Source organism: Dermochelys coriacea, chromosome 2, assembly GCF_009764565.3.
Source record: "Dermochelys coriacea isolate rDerCor1 chromosome 2, rDerCor1.pri.v4, whole genome shotgun sequence".
NCBI classification, from domain to species: Eukaryota; Metazoa; Chordata; order Testudines; family Dermochelyidae; genus Dermochelys; species Dermochelys coriacea.
This window is the reverse complement of record NC_050069.1, coordinates 216438813-216458589: the sequence shown is the minus strand read 5'-3', so window position 1 is coordinate 216458589 and position 19777 is coordinate 216438813. Positions and strand designations below refer to the sequence as shown.

The following is a 19777-nucleotide window of genomic DNA, read 5'->3' as shown; positions in this document are numbered from 1 at the left end:
CCTGGAAATCTGTTTAAACTATATAAAAAATCCTCAGGACTACCCTTGTTTATAATATGTTGTAATACAAAATATTCCAACTATTGAAAAACTTCTTTAGATGTCCATTATGCTCCCAAACCACAAATTACTGTTCCAAAGAGCATTGAAAAAGCTTTTAGATATCTCCATAACTGGCTGAGAAATAGCATGATGCAAGAGAGGCTACCAGACCTTGTTCCTCATATGGATTTTTTTTTAATAGTTCCCAGGAACACTAAAACTGAAAGGTTTTCAAGAATGAGGAAAATATGTTACTCACTGCTGTTCCCTAAGTCTCATTTGAACAAACAATGGCAAAACTAACACACAGACTCTTTGTCTGAATAGCAACTGTAAATAGTTTGTGACATGTCCACCTTTACTACAGAGAGTCAAATAATAAATTTAGGGCTTCACCAGGAATTTTTTTTTTAACAAATTCATTATTTTTTTTAAATATGTAGGCTTGTAAGGATTAGATTTTTATCAGTAAATGTTGTTAAATATCGATACTGCCATACACACACAAACTGACAAAAGTATATTTCCATCGGTAATAATTGAAATGTACAGATAGGCAAAGTAAGAAAAATGCTAGTTGACAACTTATTAGAGTCAAAATCCAGTACTGAGACTTTTGAATTAGACTTGTTACAAATGGACTAGAGAATGAATAGTAAAAAGGTATGATTTGTTGATTTAAGTATATTTACTTTGTATATTTTGACATATGAGCTTTGTATGCTTGGCATGTGTATTCTGTTGATTAATTGCTCATAAACACAGATTTGTGTGTGAAGGCTCTTTCACTGGAAAAAGGTCCTGCTAACCCCTAGGGAAAGGGAAGGGCCATAAATTGTGTGGGTAACAATATGATGTTGATAATTTGTGTTTTAACTTTTTATAAAGCTTTAACTTTTTGAATCTCAACATCTACTGTCATTAAAGAGTTGTCTTCACAGTTGCATAAAATTATGGTAAGATCAAATTTAAATAAATACAAATCTAAAAAAATTCTTAAAAATATGCATTAATATTATTCATAAAAATAAATATTGAATTCTGTCAAATCTAAAAATATGCATCTCCAAGTTATCAACTTGTTTGTCCTGAACTCCAGTAATGGTATTAGTACTTCTATGGCATAAGGATATCAAAAGTATACCCGATATGTTAGTTCTAGTAATTCAAGTAATACATTATTTAAAATACATGGAAGAGTTAATAAATTCTCAGAAATAGCTAGGTAACAGAATTCTGACCTCAGTATCACTTCATAGTCAATGAGAGTTTGTTTACATGATTTAAAACTTCCATCTTTTGTTTTCTTGGTTTATTGAACTGCCATTCCATAGCCTGGTGTAGGAATTGTGGGTATAGAATGCAGAGGGAGAGCAGACGCTGTCTCAGCAGGAGGCTAAGGTAGTTCACATCACCCACAAGATGACAGTGTATGGGACTGGTGGTGTGGACACAGTGAAGATCAAGGTAATGTAAATAAAGTATCCCTTTTATGTGTCAGTGTTAAAATAAATGGACATAGCCTGCAGTATCTTCCCTCAGGCTCAAGAATGCAAGCCTTAGTCAAAAGCCAGAAGCAGGCTATTTCTGGTTCTTTAACATTTTCCATTGCTTTTCTGGGAATGACTGGATCTGCCAGTCAACATTCTGCCCCCCTTGATGGAATCAGTGACTAACCATTGAATTCAGAGGCTCCACCAGCCACTGCTGCTTGAAAAACTGGAAGACATCATCAAAATGATGACATGGAATTCCATACTATTCTCTTTCTCCCCAATCTCCTGTTGACCTTGGTCAGCTTGAGGGGGGGGGGGGAGAGAATTGCTGATTCCCCAACCAGCAATCCATAACCTCCACAGCATGAAACTCACAGTTGTATGACTCTTTCACAACTCCAGCCCCACAGCAGCACATGAGTGTTATGGAGCTATAGAACCTGCCAAGTGGGCAGGAATAGATAACGTTTTTGCACTACAAGAAGATTCTGCAGACCTGCATAGAAATGAAGGAGGAGTTTGCTGAAATGAGCTGGCAACATTTTGCAATTTCCAAGAAATTCCTCATCTACACCATGTAAGTGCAAAAGCTCAGACTAGGATGGCTACCGCCCTGACCACTGGTAGAATACCATCACTAAATCCTTTAAGTTATTGATTTAGAACCAGAAGCAGCTCAATGTCTCTCAGGAGCTATCATTCATGAAAAGATGGCATCAACTTCCATATAGAGTGTTGAGGACAAGAAGTGAAGAGAAAAGAGGGCTTAATGGAACTAATGAGAGTTCATAAATAACTATTTAGCAAAAAAGGAACCTTGCTAACCAAACACATTTTTACTTAAGGTATTGGGCCCAAGACTGGGGTTCTTTCTCTACCAGACTGCAATGATAAGACTTTATAATGTCAGTGTGTCAATATGATATTGTATATAGATGCTTTCTGGAACAGGGTATTGTGAATGTTTCTTTACGGATTACCTAGGAAATTTTTGAGATTATCCAAGAACAATTTTCTTCTGGAGTGAACTGTGCTCCTTAAAAATGACAGCTGATAAAGGAACATGGTTATAAGAGAAAAATAAAGAATGCCATTTGTTCAGTGACATATTAGGATATGGAAATAAATCAGAGATGTGCAAGACTCTTGTGGATCAGCTGCTACAGCAGCTAGCAATTTGGAAGGAACTAAGCAGTTTGCAGGAGCCAATTTGATAATGTCTGGCTGAGACGGATGTTAGTTACAAACTTTTCTAAAAAAGTCACAAATGAAAACTGAAGTGTCACTAACCAACTAAAATATGAGATTATACCATGCCCAGACATTGTATGTTATTAAAATTAATGTCTGAAGCCTACAGATAGGCCAAATATAAGGGAACCAAAGAAAGTAGTACAGTACCATATATATTATGAGCTTTCTATCTTCTGAGTGTAAGTATATGAAATCTAGTTTCATTCTTTATTACCTGTTCACATTAGAAACCATGAGACTAACTATACATTGATTTTTAAAGATAATACTAAGAGGAGCTAATTTGTTTCAGTGTTAGCTATATAGTTATTCCTTTTTATGACTGCAATAAAAATAAATACTGATCAAAATTCTTCTAAAGAAGACATGAGCACCTGTATGACTGGAACAATATATATAGCACACAAACATATGAATTCACTACTATATATGTGTCAAATTGCTGGCACTACTATGATGGGTCTCACGCTTTCTCTTTTTGGGCGGGGGGGTGGTTTAGGGCACTGTTTCTTGCCCCTGAACTGCCCCACTAGTGACCTAGAGAAGGGGAATAGAGAGGGAGGGACCTGGGCCCACCCTCTACTCCGGGTCCCAGCCCAGGGGCCCTAGGGATAGCGGTAAACCACTAGAACTAGTGGTCCCTTCCCCTGGGCTACTTCCCTCTCCTGCCCTTCAGCTTGTGGGGCTTCCTGCCCTCCCTCTGCACAAACCAGATGTCCCTCTACCTAGGATCTTGGTCTTCTTAGCCCACCGCAGCACTTATCCAAACTCTCCTCTGCTTCCCTCCAAACTGCTCTCTGCTCTAACACCAATCCACTCTGCTTCAACTCCTCCTCTTGTCCGATTGAAGCAGGGAGTTTTTATAATGTGACTGGCTTCAGGTGCTTTAATTGGCTTCAGGTGCTTTAATTAATTTATAGCAAACTTTCTTCCCTCTGTAGGGAATAAGGCTCCCTTCTAACATTCTTCTGCTGCCCTCTGGCCATGCTGTATCACAATATATATGTATGTAGATGTGTGTACAGATGTTTTCTATTTTTATGAAAGTTAATATTTTCACAGCTTATTTATTGGAGGAATATGTGTTAAATCTAAGCAATTTATCTAGAATCTTCAAAAGTTTTGATTGAGGGAAGTCTGCAGGATTTACTTTATAATTCCTTCACAGATTATTATTTGCTATACATTATATAATAGGAAATGGTTTTCATTTTGCATATATCAAATTTGAAAAGCCATGTAAAAAAACAGTCCTGATGCTGTGTAATTATAAACTTGTAATCAAGTCAGCAAGAAGTCTGGTTATTTGCATGAAAATGATACATGGACTAAAACAACATAAGCAAGGCAAGTGCATTCAAATACAAGTAGGAAGAAAAAGGAAAATGTTGTATAAAAATGTGGCAGATATTCACATAGGGGTTGGTGGAGGTGTGGGGAGTTGTTTTGTTTTTTTAAGTAAATTTTAGGATATGTCAAATATCTAAAATGCCTCATTCACATGCTTAGCAAAGACAGGAGCCGCAGGAAATTGACTTAGGATCATGGCACGCTGGTTAATATGATTAGTTTTCTGGCAATCTGAACAAACATAAATGCTGAGCACTAATGATTGAGAAATGTTAAAAGGTTAAGCAGTTAGAGCTGGATCAGCACCTCAAGTTTTGGTTGTTATGTGAAGTTATAGATACCGCTCCAGTCTGAAAAACTGGGTTGGAAATTTAGTAAAAACAGGTTGTCTGAGATTTCCAATTCTTCAGTATCTAGGGTCTGATCCAAAGCTGTCTTGCTTATGGGCTAGGTCACAGACCAGGATTTAGGCTGTATCTCATGCCAGTCCAACAGCAGGTGGTCTCCTCATTACCAGCATCTGCTTAAGAGCTATGAATAGGATGCTTTCCTGAATTAGGGTTTAGATACTGGAATCAAGGTAACAAAAATAATCCATAAAACATCTATGAATCAGAGTTAAGGTTCTGTGTTGTGATTAAATTTTCATTTCTTTGTACTTAAGAATAATGTGTTTATCTGTACAAGATTCCAGGATTGTCACCTGTCTGTGTCACTCTGAAGCCTGAACATCTGATGAGTCAGTAAAAAGCCATAGAAACAGTGACAGGGTTGAGAGCTCTTTTTGTTCAGAATATCCCCAGGCTCAACCATCACTGGAATCCAGGGTCTGTTACAGTCCAATTGTTAAGTTCTCAGCCATTTTTGACTTAATAAATTATACTTGTGTGACAACCAAGCACGTACATATGATATGCCAAGAGCCCTAGATCATTATGATATTAGTGGTAATTTGACCATTCACTATCCTTACTCTACAGCTAACTTTCATTGTTTGTATGAGGGAGACTGCATAGATGGTGGATTACTTGGCCCAACTGCCATACCCATGTAACAGCATGGGCTTTCAGCTACTAATATTTATTAAATGGTAAGTGTAAAAATTATTGCATCCTTAACAATTCACTTCATTTTGCTTTTAACAGCATAGGCTTTGTGATCGGTCAGACCATTGTATTCACTTAGAAATCTTAACTGTTTTCTTTAAATGAAAGTTGGCTGTTTCGGCTTTTTTTGTTTTGTTTTGGAAATATATATCAGAAATGGGTGCTACTCACCTCTTTATGCAGCTCAGGAACTGATATAAACATTTCTTCCAAGACATAACCACTCTCATCTTATCATAGGGAGGCAGACTTTATTTTGCATATCTGCCAAACTAGATCCAGAACCAGTTTTGTACCTCCGCTATACTATTCATTGACTCAGTTGTTCCATTTCTCTCCCTGTACAAAATCAACAGCCCACCCCCCCCACTAAAAAGATATTTTACCAAGAATTGTTAGCACAATGTTGGCATATTTGATTCAAAGTAGACACTTGAAAGCTGGGCAAAATCATTTTATTAATTCAAACAAAAAACTACAAATATGTTTTATCAGCAGGCAACAAATGTCAAATTAAAGCCTTCTGGCTGTGGTACACACTCTCATATGTTAAATTGACTATGAAGGAAAGTCGTGAGAGAGCTTTGGGTATCATTTTCTGTTTTATTACTTCTCATTCCAAATGACCAGATTATAAATGAAAAATTCGTAGATATAGTTCCCATATGCTGATCTTCATTTAATAACTGAGATTAGCCTTAAAACTACTATGCAATAAGAGGCAGTGGTTTTAATTAATTAAAGAATGTACCAAATATCCAATTGGTATTTCAAAATCCATAAAAATAGGTTCATGACCTACTCTGAATAATGAAATATCTTCTTCAATAAAATAAGTTGCCAGCTTGACATCATTTGAAGAGAATTAGATTTTATTGACCTTGGCCTATAGCATATGGATAGATCTGTTATGAATCAACACTTTCTTACTTGTAGAGTGTGTGCTGGGCCATTTTCTACAATTCAATATCATAGCTTGCTAAATAATACTGAGATGCTAGATAGTGCATACAGCCTGAGACTTTCTCTCTCTTAATTTCATTGTTATTATTTTATACATGGTTCTAAGACAACCATTCTTCTAATAAACTGGAAAAATACATCAATTCCCTCAAGAAAAAAACCTCCTATCCCCTCACAATTAACAGAACACAATTTTCTAGAGCACACAGCTGGAGACACTTCAGAACCAACTTCTGAGGTGAAAGAGATAAGTCTTACATTGCATTATAAAAGTGGAAAACTCTAGCTCACCCTGATCTCCAGCAGTAGCGAATTCAAAGCTGAGAACCCTACAATGAGAGTATAAAATCCACTCCTGTGCTGAAGGTCAGCATACCGAGTACATACTGCTTAATTCCCATCTAAGCCATAAGGAAGTGATGTGGGGGGAGAAGCGGAGGGGGGAGGGGGCTCATGCCATCATGATCCCCAGATTTCTGCCAGGGTTTGCTGGCCTTGCTTGGTCACATAGTGTGGCTGGGCCACCTCCCTGCACACCGGAGCCAACAAGCTGCAACCCATGGGGAGAAACAGGAGCAACAGCTGGGAGCTGTAGGGAGGGGCTGCTGCTTTCCAGGAGGAAAGACTGAGGGTAAGGGGGGAGACCAGCTTGGGGAGAGGTCTGATTTGAGCTGTTCCAGGGGCAGCCGAACCTTTAAATTGTGATCCCCACTATCAGCAGGTACAGGTCGTCTGTGAAGCCATATTTTGAAGTCTTAGGTAGGGCAAAAGACTTGTGCTGGCCCTCTATGTGGGTGAATGTCCTCCCAGAGTATGCTGCAGCAGCCCCCACAAGTTTGAACACAAGTTCCATCAATTTCAGCCTCCCAGATGTCCTCTACAGCAGCTGTGTTTAACAGTGAGAGGTTGCCTTTTAAATAGCTCGTCATTAGCCCATTAGAACTTTCAAGACAAAGAACAGAATTTTGAGATGGCCCTGTCATGGGATGTATGTACCCCACACTGGCCCAGCAACCAAAGTGTTAATATAGGCATTGCCAGCACTGCTGATTGGAAGCCCCGCAGCAGCTGGGAGGATCAAAGGGATGGGAAGCAAAGGAGTGAGCAGGCTGGAGAAAGGGGCTCCTGCTAGTAAGCTACTAAAGAGTTGCCCAGAGGCAACAGCTCAAGAGGGGATGAACTGATCAATAGGCTGGAGAGGCTGCAGAGACCCAGGGGAAGGTAGGAAGAAGCTCAGGGCTGAAGAACACTGACCCTGCTTACCTAACTCCAAGGCCCTGAGCTGGAACCCAGTGGAATGGGTGGGTCTGGGTTCCCCTACCAATACTCCGATGGACTTGGGAGTAGAGAAAAGGTTTTTCAGAGTACTGAACACCAGGTATAGACTGACAGCCTCACTGGTCTATGCTGTTAAAATAATCCAGTTTGGTCAGAATGCCCCGGCAGGGAGATCTGTGTATACATCATAGACTGGTGCTGAGAAAAATAGATATATGGTTTATGTGAATTGAACCTGCATGTGGAGACAAACTAAACATTTTACAAAAATCATTCAAGTCCATATTAAATAGTCTAAAATAGTATTTGATTAAATTAAGTTTGCTAACATGACTCTTTAGGTATGTCTACACTGCAGAGGAAAAACTCGCAGCACTGAATCTCAGAATCTGGATCAATTGACTTGGGTTTGGGCTGCAGTGCTAAAAATACCAGTGTAGATGTTCCTGCTTGGACTGGAGACCGGGCTGTGAAACCCAGTGTAGGGGGAGGGTGGCAGAACCCAAGCTGCAGTGAGAATGGGAACATTCACACTGCTATTTTTAGCACCACAGTCCGAGCCCTGCAAGCCCAAGTCAATTGACCTGAGCCACTGAGACTTTCTTTGCAGTGTAGACATACCCTCTGGCACCAAATAGCGCACAAGATATTTTTGAGGTTCAAGAAACTAAAGTAGAGTTTATAGTTTGCATTTACAGTTCTAAGTACATCATTTTAGAGATTTTCAAACACGACTCTCTCTTCAAACACTAAAGCTGTTTTATGATGAAGAAATCCTAAAACAAAAACAATCTCCTATTCCTAATAACTTGATTAGTGTAGAATTCTTGATTTTATATTTTAGAAATTCACTTTTATCATGTTGAATTATGCTTCTATTTTGTGCCAGTATCTATGCACTTAAACTCTAAAGACACTGGTGTTAAAAAAACAACACTAAATACCAATTTACTTTGTGCAAGTGACCTCCAAGAAAATAAGCCCTTTATTAATGAATAATATGCACATAATTGTGGATTAGTTTATAACCTGTAAACCATGAGCTTTATTCTGGGAACAAAGAGAAAGCAGATACTGAAAATAACTGAATTTTTAGCCAGTTCTCCCTCTTCCTCCTGGTCCAGTACTGCAGTGTACAGAGGTCAGCATAGCACATCACCTTATCTCACCTTAGATATCTCTTGTAAAAAATAAAAAAACACACAACAAAAAAACTCCCAAGTCTCTCACCCCATTAATAGTGCTATATTACACAGGCATCCTGCTGTGAAAGTATGTCCCTCTGTGGGCTCCAGTTCTGGCCTGGTAGCAAAGATAACGGAACACAATTGCTGTTCTTGTAGCTTTGAAAGCAGAGCAAAAACAATTGCTCCTGAGAGCAAGTACTACAAGCACTTTAGGAACTCTCTTCTTCTCTCTGTTTTGGCTATGACTGGATGAGAAGATTCTGTCAGAAGACACCAGCCCAATGCAGAGACCAGGTTGCAGACATCTACTGCCTGTCTCATTGATCCCGCCCGATTACATTTTTCACAAAAGGATAAGACTCCATGGAACTACACCTCTGAACTCAGGCTCATAATTGCTAATGTAATAGCAATCCTCGACAAAAGCAGAGCAAGATAATCTGTTTTCTGACACAGAACCGAAAATGTTTATATACAGTCAAAAGCTGGCTTGTATTGGCCCACCTTGGCCCAGTTGGCTTCTGGTTATAACATGAATTTAGGCCAGGGAGGAGGGGCAGCCCCTTGCATATGACCTCAAATGCAGGAATGCCCTCCTCCCCCAAACAAATACTTTTGGTGCACTCACATGCTATGCAAGCACTGGCCTAGGACAAAGACAATGTGGGTATCCTGGTGCCATCCAGACTATATTGCAGGTCTATTGGCTTCCATTGGGAACTTATTGAATAGTTGTTAAACTTAGTATCTGAATTATTTGTGTTTCTTCACCTTAAAGGACATCAATATTGGCACAGATAACATTTCTAAAACATTAGACCAAGATCTAATGTTCACAATGACTAAGATGAGGTTTTCTCAGATAGTCTCCAGACTGAGTCACAAAGCTGGATACAGTTTATGCTGCTTGGGTCAGAACATCAACGGTATAGCAAATGTCATTTGTTAACCATCAAGTTCTCTGATCAGACAACAAGGCTATCCCTTACTCCCAAGGGCCTTCTTTTTCTCACATCATGGAGGTGAAAACTGTGCTGTTCCACTAGGGATTTTCTGCAGAATCCATCTGCAACCTACATCATTATGCAGTTGCCCAACTTCTAAAGGGCATAATTATGTAAGCATATATCACCAATGTTCTGCACCTTTTAGTGGCTATCTATCAAACATTGTGGTCTATGGGGTAGTGCAGTGGACCCACTGTCTGGCCAAGCATGGCACAGCTCCTGGGCTCACATTCTGGCCAAACTAGATTATTTTAACAGCATTCCAGTTTAGTGATACTGTGTTACTTCAAATGCTGTCCTCTGCAAGTTTGCTTCCCCTTAGGGTTAGCTACTAGACACTTGCTCACTGAAATCAAGAAATTTGATCCTGCTCTGAACAGGAGGCACTAGAAGTTGAACCATGCTTTCTCAAGTGCAGTAATCTCAGCACTTCAAGCCACCGGTGTCTGGCTACTATGACAACTCAGATTCTAGTAGTTATGAATGCATTTAAACACTTACCTCCTTAAGTGTCTGTGGAATGGTAACAGTATGTATCTTATCAGTAAGACCATGGGACACACTTGATCATTGAAAAGAAAAATATCACACTAAAGGACGCAACTCTAGGTTTTCGGAAGAGTAACTTTAAAGATTACAGTATATTTATTGCATACATTCTTTAGTTATGTGCATTTCTTTATTTGCTATGTATTTAAGTTGAGGTTTTGAGAGGGTATTGGGTGTCCAAATCCCGTGGGTGACTTTGAAAATCTCAGACCTACTTTATTTTTTGTACTTTTGAGAAATTAGCAATGTTAAAGCTTTGTATGAAAAAGAAAATTACTCCTGTCACATGTTGAATAGAGGAAGGAGTTCCTAATACTTAGATTGTATTACTTTGAAAGCATTTTATGAACACTCACTGAACAATCCTCCAAATCCATTGAAATAGAAACATTTTTTATTTCTATTTCATACATGGTGAAACTGAGGCAGCAAAGTTGTCCTCTGAGAAGTGACTATAAAACTGGCATGGGAGGTCCCATAGTGGTTGCATCTCAGTGATTTCATTTTCCTATCACATCTGCTCAGTTTACAAGTAAAAAATGGCCAGCCCTACAAATATAACCTGGGTTCAGACTGTCGAGTTGGATTCTTTCCAGCTTATGAATCATCAGTAGTTCATTTAAAAAAAAATCAGGCCAAAATCTGTCCTAATTTACACTGCTGCAGCTATAACCTGTTTTAGTTTCAATGGAATTGAACAGGTGTATTAAATGAGGGAAGAATTATCCTTCAATGTGGATCTTAGTTATCAATTTTATTGAGGTGCATGAGCGAGGATAGAATCCAGCTCACATTCCCCAACCTGTACTGTCTGTTTAAAGTAACAAAAACTTAGTTTTGTCACTAAAGTGATATTCAGAGCTTATTCCAGCTATTCTGGAAGAGAGGTTGTGGAATCCCCATCATTGGAGGTTTTTAAGAACAGGTTGCACAAACTCCTGTCAGACATGGACTAGATTTACTTGGTCCTGCTTCAGTGCAGGGGAGCTGGATTTGATGACCTATTGAGCTTCCTTCCAGCCCTACATTTTTATGATTCTATATCTATTCTGTATAACACAAAAAATCAAATTCTGTTTGGCAAGGAATTCCATCTTACTTGGGTAACAGATTGTTACATAGGCATTTCTGAAAGTAGAACTGCAGTGCAATGGTCTGACTTACAGAAATGTTTAATCTCTCACTTAGTTTAACAGGAGTTCTGAGTGCTTATCGTCTCTGAGAAATCAGAACTTACTAAGCGACCTCCAAGTCTGAGAGGGATTCTTTTTTCAGAGACAGGATAAGAATTTAGGAATTCAAGGTGAGATTTTTTCCAAGAGGCTAAATGGCTTAGGAGTACAAGTCCCTTATTGGGATTTGTGCTCCCAAGTCACCGAGATGCTTTTGAAAATGCCACCTTCTAGTAAATTACAAAGCTTATAGCCACTGGCTCAGTGGAGTTCTAAAATGGGATTTGTTTTCACATAATATCTTACAGCAGGTTTCTCATTATGGAATGTCACCATCTGCAAACTGCTGTTAAAAGAACAAACTACATCTGAGATAATTGTATGTAAAATTACATTAGCAGGATTTGTCATTTTCTCCCTCTCTGCAAAATAAAACAAATATTTTTAAAATGATAAGCCTGTAGCAAAATGCTTCAGGAAACTATGTGAATAAAGATATGTACTGTCTTTGTCTAAAATATCATAATTAAAGGTAGCGCTTTGGCTATCTACAAATGACTGGGTTGACATTAGAACTTCTCTATTATAAACATGCTAGCAAATTATAACTTTTAACAGTTAATACTTAGATTTATTTTTGATAAATATTATATCATCTGAACGAGAGCTCTTCTAACCCCTGGAAATATCATTACCTTTTCAAGTTCTTTCAGTATCTCAGTAACAAGAAGTGTAAAGATTGGAACTATATATTTTTGTAATTAATTTCCTTAAGATAATGTTAGAAACATCAGAATCTTTAAAATATAGATGAATTTCAAGGTGAGCCTGCAGCAGATGTTATTAATGGCATATGATTTATTGTGACATGAAATCTGATCTGAAACTCATATTATTAGCTGAGCTTTTTATAAATTAAAATTTCCAACTGCTGAAAATATGCAGAAGGGCCACGGATAAACCAGCTTCACCTTCATAGTCTAGAAAACCTGCATTTGATAAGTGTCCGATAGCTCCAGCAATATGTCTTTATGAACCACTGTATTCTCTTCATTATATATTTCTTGGGAGTGAAAAATATATGAGCTTTATGAAGAGGAGCTGTTATAACAGTGGTGGTCAACCTATGGCCAATCAAGCCTGATTGCGGGCTGCGAGAAATTTTGCTGACATTGATCGTCCACAGGCACGTCCCCCCCCTCAGCTCCCAGTGGCCATGGTTCGCTGTTCCCAGCCAATGGGAGCTGTGGGAAGTGGTGGCCAGCACATCCCCGGGAATGGTGAACTGCGGCCACCGGGAGCTGCGGGGAGGGGGAAGGCATGCCTGTGTATGGTCAATTGTCAGCAAAATGTCTCGTGGCCCGCAGTCAGATTACCCTGATGGGCGCCGCATCTTGCCCACCACTGTGTTATAACATGGGCGCTTATTGTGGAATTTATTGTAATATATCTAACCCTGAATCATGATAGATCCTCACAGATGCTGAGGGGTACTGAACGTGTAAGAAGCCTCCTGGCGTATGGCTTGTGACAACCTCAGTCCCTGTGCTTGGGGGAGCACAGTGTTTTCAGCCACACTGCAGTGGTTAATGGCCCCACTCATATCACTCTGTACTAGTTCACAAAGCAGGACAGCCATACTAGGGAAAGCAGATCCACTATCCCATAGAAATGGCAGCCTGTGTAACTCTCATCCATTAGGGCAGCTTGCTTACCTGCGGCACAATTGCTCCAAGATTTCCTTATGGAGAATAGCAGCTCCACATAGCCCCCAATTCTGGTCAGTGGATAAATGCCACAATTTGATCCAGAGAGTACATAAATAAATAAGTATATAAATAAATATGTGCAGTATATATTCCTATATATTGTATTGATTTATTTTCCTCTCTTGTGCCTTTAAAATGTTACTTAAGGCTTCTGAAATGTTGCCATTCCCCATCATTGTTGATCTGTTAAATTACCCTAATATGAGAGACAAACAAGTATTGCATTATGGATTTTATCTACTCAGTAAGCCGTCTATTGAGGAAAGATGTATTTAGAGTATATGTTAACACATTTTACATTTCCAAAAAAGCTTTGGAACAACAGTCCATATCAAACTCAAAAAGGAACACGTGGATATACGCAAAGTTTCAGTTCGCACATTTTAGACATTTCCCAAGCTTCTTAAAGATAAGAAGTATATATTTATAAAACAGCATTCAGTTGCCCTTCCTCACAAAGAGTATATATGGAAGAGTCCCCTGTCAACATACTAGTGTGTATGCAGGAATGAAAGATAAGGATCCCCAGCTGCAGCTGTCTAATAAGTGCTCTGCAGTTCCTAATGGCAAAGTGTCAACTCAGGGATCCTCAGATACCACAGTGCATCATCTCTATCATGCTAATCTTCAGAGTCAATCATTTTGCATGTGAGAACACTTTATTTATAATGCTGCTCATTTCAACTGCGACCAGATATCACTGATTTTAATCGGAATAATCTGGAACCAGATATTTAAATTAAGATGCAGTAACATTCTGTCTTGTAATAACAATCAATATTTTGAAGGAAAATGCAGAATTTACCTCCTCATGGAACATACATCTTACCCATTTGAAAACAACCTATTCACATGCAAAATCGTTTATATTCTTACCTACTGTTGAACTTCTCTGGATGTTTTTCTCGCATGATGTGGAATCTGTGGGCAATTGAAGCATCCTAACAGGAAAAAAGAAATGTGTAAATCTATCATCATGGGTAAAACTGCAAAATATAAAATCGCAATTCTAACCGAGGCACATAAACCACAAGATGTTTTGTGCACTATCATTATACCAGAGCAGTGCCCTGATAATTTTGAAATCTCAGATATACAGTATTCCAACAAGCAGATATATCTCCAGATCATTCACCTACTACACATTTTACAGTCTGTTACATCTTTTTATGTGAATGGAAAGTGATAGAGATTCTTTCAGCAAAAATAACTAACTGTTGTGCAGCATACAAGCATTTGTTTTCAGTGAAGGTTTACTATCCACATCATTATTTTTGCTGGACTACAGAGTACATCTATGAAATCTATTTATTTGGTAAAATAGGGTGGAAGACCCAGTCGGGTAACCTCACCTGTATACAGCCTGAGCATTTGTATAGGACCATTCAACAGTCTTGTATATAGAGTTCTAAGTGGTCTAGGTCGTGATCTGGCTACCCAATATTATATACACATTTAAAAAAAAATAAGTGGATTCATTATATAGGAGAACCACCACCACTGCCATTACAAAATGACTGCATGCTAAATCTCTAAATCAGATCCCTACATAAGGCACCTCCAGAGCACAGGCATTCCCAGCCTTTAGATACACATGTCCTATTACCTCATAGATACCTTGGAAGAAATGTGTAGGGGGGTATATTTTTATATTATATCATATATATTACAAATACACACAGATTTGATGACATTAATTTATGAAGAGGATATAAAGCACTTTAAAATCATGGATTAAAAATAACAAGTAAGTAGTAAGCTTTTATACACGTGATGGACTGGAAATATCTCTATTGATTCTTTATATAGTGCAGGTGTGACACAGGGACCTCTCTGAGCCAAGACGGACAGGAGTATAAAAGGGTTACAGGGATCCCCAGTTTCTGGTGTTTACCTACTAGTCCACCAAAGAACGTCATGTAAAGTCTCTAATGGAAGCCTGTATCACCCTGGCCATCAGAATCATTGCGAGTTGCATGTGTGGATAACATGTAAGAAGATAGGCACGTATATTGGAAATTATGTTCTTAAGGCCTTGTAGTTAAAGGCAAGTTACTTGAGAAAAACTTCTCCAGAGAGGAGGTGAGAGACACTTATCTCCCTAGCTAATGGTTATGTGTCTTACAACAGAAGTCTATTAGCATATCAAGTTAAACAGTAATGAAGAGCTCGGGGGCACTTTAAAAGAAAATTAACAGGAAGAGGTAAACAGAGGGAGAGGGGGAGTTCTCAGGTGAAGATTAAAGGTCTGTTCTGGTATATCTGGGAGTGAAAGAAGCCCTGACGTCCTTCACTGAAGAAGTAAATTGCCAGTGTGTTTGCTTCATGAAAAAGGGATCTTAACCAGGCTTAGCTGAAAAGGTTGGGAAGAACTTTGGGTGAGATAAACTTCTTTAAACAGGAGTACAATTGTTAGTTAAGTTGATGCCATAGAAAGCATGTTATGACTGTTTTATATGTAACACTTCGTTTCAATATTTCTGTTTGCTATTAGATGAATCTCTATTCTTTGTTTAAAAAAAACATACTTTCTTTCTCTATACAGACATTTAATTGTTATGTCTTAAGCAAAGCTGTGCTCTAAGGTGAATACTAGGAATTACAGTTCTATTGCCTGTGTTGGGCAGGTCATCAGAATAGATTATCACAGTGACCCTTCCTGGCCTTGGAATCTATGAATCTATGAACTAGTAAGCTGTGGTGCACTGTTCCTTTGGGAACATCAAACCTGGTAATTCTGTAAGTGTCCACTGGAGCAGGGGCTGGACACTGGGAATGCTAGGACGACTTGTGGGGTGAAGTGTGCCCAACACTAACGTGTAAAGAGACAGCGAGGCCTGGAGGAGAGGTGCTTGTGTTGCCAGTAGCTGGTGGAGTCTGGGAGCTGAACCCAGGCAGGCACAGACAAAGCTCACTGATGCAAAGGGTATATAATAGTGACTATGGCTCACAATCCTAAGTACCCCCAGGGAGTATCACACAAGGCCTCTCTGTGTTTGGTTATGATGGGTTATTTGCTATGGAGGCACCTCAAAAGGGGTTGTTTAAGGAACCAAGCAGGAAAGGTAAAACAATAACATGTGTAAGAATCCATGAGAAAACAATGGCTGAGCTATCACTGGGGAATAAACTACCTGTCTGGCTCCATCCAGCTTAGAATGATTTACTCTTTCCAAAGCTAAGCCTGGATCAAAGGACGTCTAATTCCCAAAGATCCTAAAAAAGGGAGGCGGGGTTGGGTGAGCTTGAAGAGGCAGCGTAATGAAAAGCTGATACCCGATTGACAGAGACAGAGGTAGAAATTACAGAGGGGGCCCTCTGTTTTCTCCCTGCCAGAGCTGGAATTGGCTTGGTTTAAACTTTAGGGGAACATACAAAGGTATAATTAAAAAAGCGTCTAGGCTTTTTATTGTTTTTTTTCCCCCTTTTGCTCTAAGTGGTTTGTACTTCTGAGGAATGAATTAATAGTGCTTTGTTTTGAAGATACTGTTTCTTTGTCATTGAAAACATATGCTATCATGGACTCTCAAAGGGAAACTATTACAGGTGTCAAAACCAAGTTGGACCTGTGTTGTTAACATGGTTGGGAACAGGAAGGTACAGCCCAGAGTCCAATCTAAGAGAGGTTGGGCCATGTTGTTCCACCCAGAGTGAGGCACAGGAAGCCAGGCATGTCCCCCATGGGGTACACTCAAGAGGCACTAAAAGGGGTCTAAGTTACAGTTTGCCTGGTGCAAACGCACGTGTGCACACACACAACCATCACACATGATGATGTGGTGTGGAATAAAGATTTTAAGCAGTATGAGTTTGTGATGGCTAACCAAATTATTCCCAAGTAGCTTCAATACTTACAAGTTACACATATCATCCCCAATGTGTGTCAGTAAAACCTTCAGACTATGCCATATTCACATCATGTATTTAAGTGCCATGTATTTATAGAAAAATAGAAAATTATTGATGCTATTTTTCATATTTATCTATCTGTAAAATCAGTACTATTTAAGTTCAACTGTAGTGGCCTATGAGCAAGATAAAACAGAGAGAGAGAGAGAAACTGCTAACCTTAAACACATCCTTATCTGCTTCACCTTGCTTGTAAACTCCTCAATGGAACTTCCTTGTCTCAATGGAGTATTCCCAAACTCATTGTCCTGTCAGTCTCATTTGCTTATCATTCACGTATTATCGTATTTATAAGAAAGTTGAAAAGTAATTTTACAAGGCAAATATTCACTATTATAGGTAATCCCGCAGTTACAAATACTTTATCCTCAAAGTGATGCTGGTAGTAAAACTTGAGCTGCCAATCATCCATGTAAAGACAGCCAGTAGATAAAAATCAACTCTGCTATCTAGAAAGCACCGTTTTGGGTACTTTATCCACATGTTAGACACTCCAATTAGTGAAAGTATATTTATTAGAAAAAAATAAACAGAAAGGACCACCGTTGTGCTTAAAATTGTTAACTTTCCTCTATATTAAGGTAAAAGGAAAAGAAAGACCTAAAACAAAATGAATAAAGAAGTAGTACTGTCTTTGACAGAAACTAGAACACACTAATCAAGGACTAACTGTCTAATGAATGAAATGAAAAGGCTAATGTGCTTACACATGCATAACAAATGCAAGGCATAAACAAGTTAGGGATCAATGCCTACTGCAGATGACAAATAGGCAGTTATTTTTCCATGGAAGGTTAATTTGCTTGAAATTTTCCCCTACCTGAACATTTTCTGACTCCAAAACAGATCAAGCAACTTAGTGAGCTGAGAGGTTAAAAAGGACAATGCATAAAAATCTATTTTGATGAGCACAGCACCAGGCAGATGCATGACACACAAATTTAATATAAACATTGCTGAAAGGGTACAACTTTGTTTATAAAAAATATAAACCAAACTGATCACTGGTACCCACACACATATATGCTTTGAAGCAGAGGAGCTGCTCTTCAATTGATTGGCATAAGACTGGCATCAATGGTGCATCCAATCTGGACTCCAAGATCCATTGATTGGCACTTAGATTCTGTAGCTTTAACCTGCACCCAGGCCTGGCCAATTTACATAGGATTCCATGTCACTGAGACACTGAAAGGGACTCACATGGGACCCTTGTTAACAGGGCAGCCCTTTGTTCCTATGAAGACTCCCAGCTTTCATTTAAAAAAATATTTTAGCCCATTTCTTAAGTTAGTGTTACATAAAATGGTCTAAACAAATGCAAACTAATTGCAAGGCCCAAAACAAACCAGCAGCAGGAATCTGGAGGTTGGAGTAAATTTAAGATCCACTCTCTAATAAATATAGCAGCTAGAGATCACCAGACAACATCCTCTTTACCTTGGGAAATCTATTACGAGCTTCACACCACCAGAGAAGTAGACCAGAGAGCTGGTCCACACACCTTTTAAAGTGAATGGAATCAAATACTTTTAGGGCTGTATCTCAAATCTCTCCAGATTCCTTAGGCTGGTTCTGTGCACAGTGATATGCTCCTGGTGGACAGTAACGGGTTAAATTTGGGTTAGGGGTCATTGTTTCAAACTCCCTCCCACAATTCTGTGGCTGGGCATGTTAATGTTTCCAGCTTGCTCTAAGGTTGGGGAAGAACAAGCTGCTGCTGCTCATTCAGCCAGATGCTGAGCTGTGAGTGGAGCTCACTAGCAATACAGGCAAGTCAGCCACTTCAAGAAAAATATTCCTGCATCTCACACCAATAGCAGAAGGAAAACATGACAAGTGCACCAATAAATAATAAAAATAGCAAATCCTGCAACCAAAGTGCTCTCTACTCAGCCCCACCAGTCACTCTGGCATGTTAAAAGGAGGACTACTACTGCTGTACTTAGAGGAAGGCCCAGCTATTGCTGTACTTAGAGGAAGTCCTGTATTCACCTCTAACTGCCTGCCCAATCTAAGCACAGAGTTTGAATGGTCAGTACTGGGAGGAAGCCTAGAGATCCATTCCCCACACAATCCAGGGGAGAAACCAGCTTGGAGGGAGGGGAGCACCAGCCGGAAGAGGAGACCCAATGAATTGCAGAACCACAGAAGACTCATTTGACAACCAATGATCCAATTACCACAAAACAGGACCGTCCCTCTATCCCATCCAATCACTCCAGAGCCAAGGATCAGAGGGCAGTTTGCCTGCCTCCAATAGCTTCTGCTACTGAGGAAAGCTGCCAGGTAGGTAAGCCATCAAGACTAGCTTCCATGAGCTACTGGGCAAGCTTGGTGCATTAAAGGATATTGAGAGGGGGTGGAGGATTAATGGATTGGGATGATGTAACTCAAAACCTCCTCAGTGCCAACTAGCAAGGGGGTTTCTTGAATAGACTGATCCTGGTATGTACATTCTGGATCACCAAAGCACATTATGTGAGGTCTTTAATGAAAGCTAGGGTAACGCTGCTCATTAATATCATTGTGAAATGGATGGATGGAGACTATGCAAAAGTTACATAAGTATACTGAAAATGTATTTTAAAAGCTATTCAAGGCAGAGTTGACAAACAGGTTTTCTGTCAGACAAAAGATATTTATTCATTGGTCTCTATATTGTCATGAAAATTAAACACTGTAAGTTAACACA

At 39.2% G+C, this 19777-nt stretch overlaps 1 protein-coding gene across 1 annotated transcript in view; it reads right to left on the bottom strand.

Annotated features, from left to right (window-relative positions):
• The window catches only part of DGKB (diacylglycerol kinase beta), a 519697-nt gene that overhangs the window by 156303 nt on the left and 343617 nt on the right, over positions 1-19777 (bottom strand). Inside the window, 1 exon segment of the mRNA XM_038392537.2 lies at positions 14050-14114. Within this exon segment, the coding sequence (XP_038248465.1) occupies positions 14050-14114 (65 nt within the window).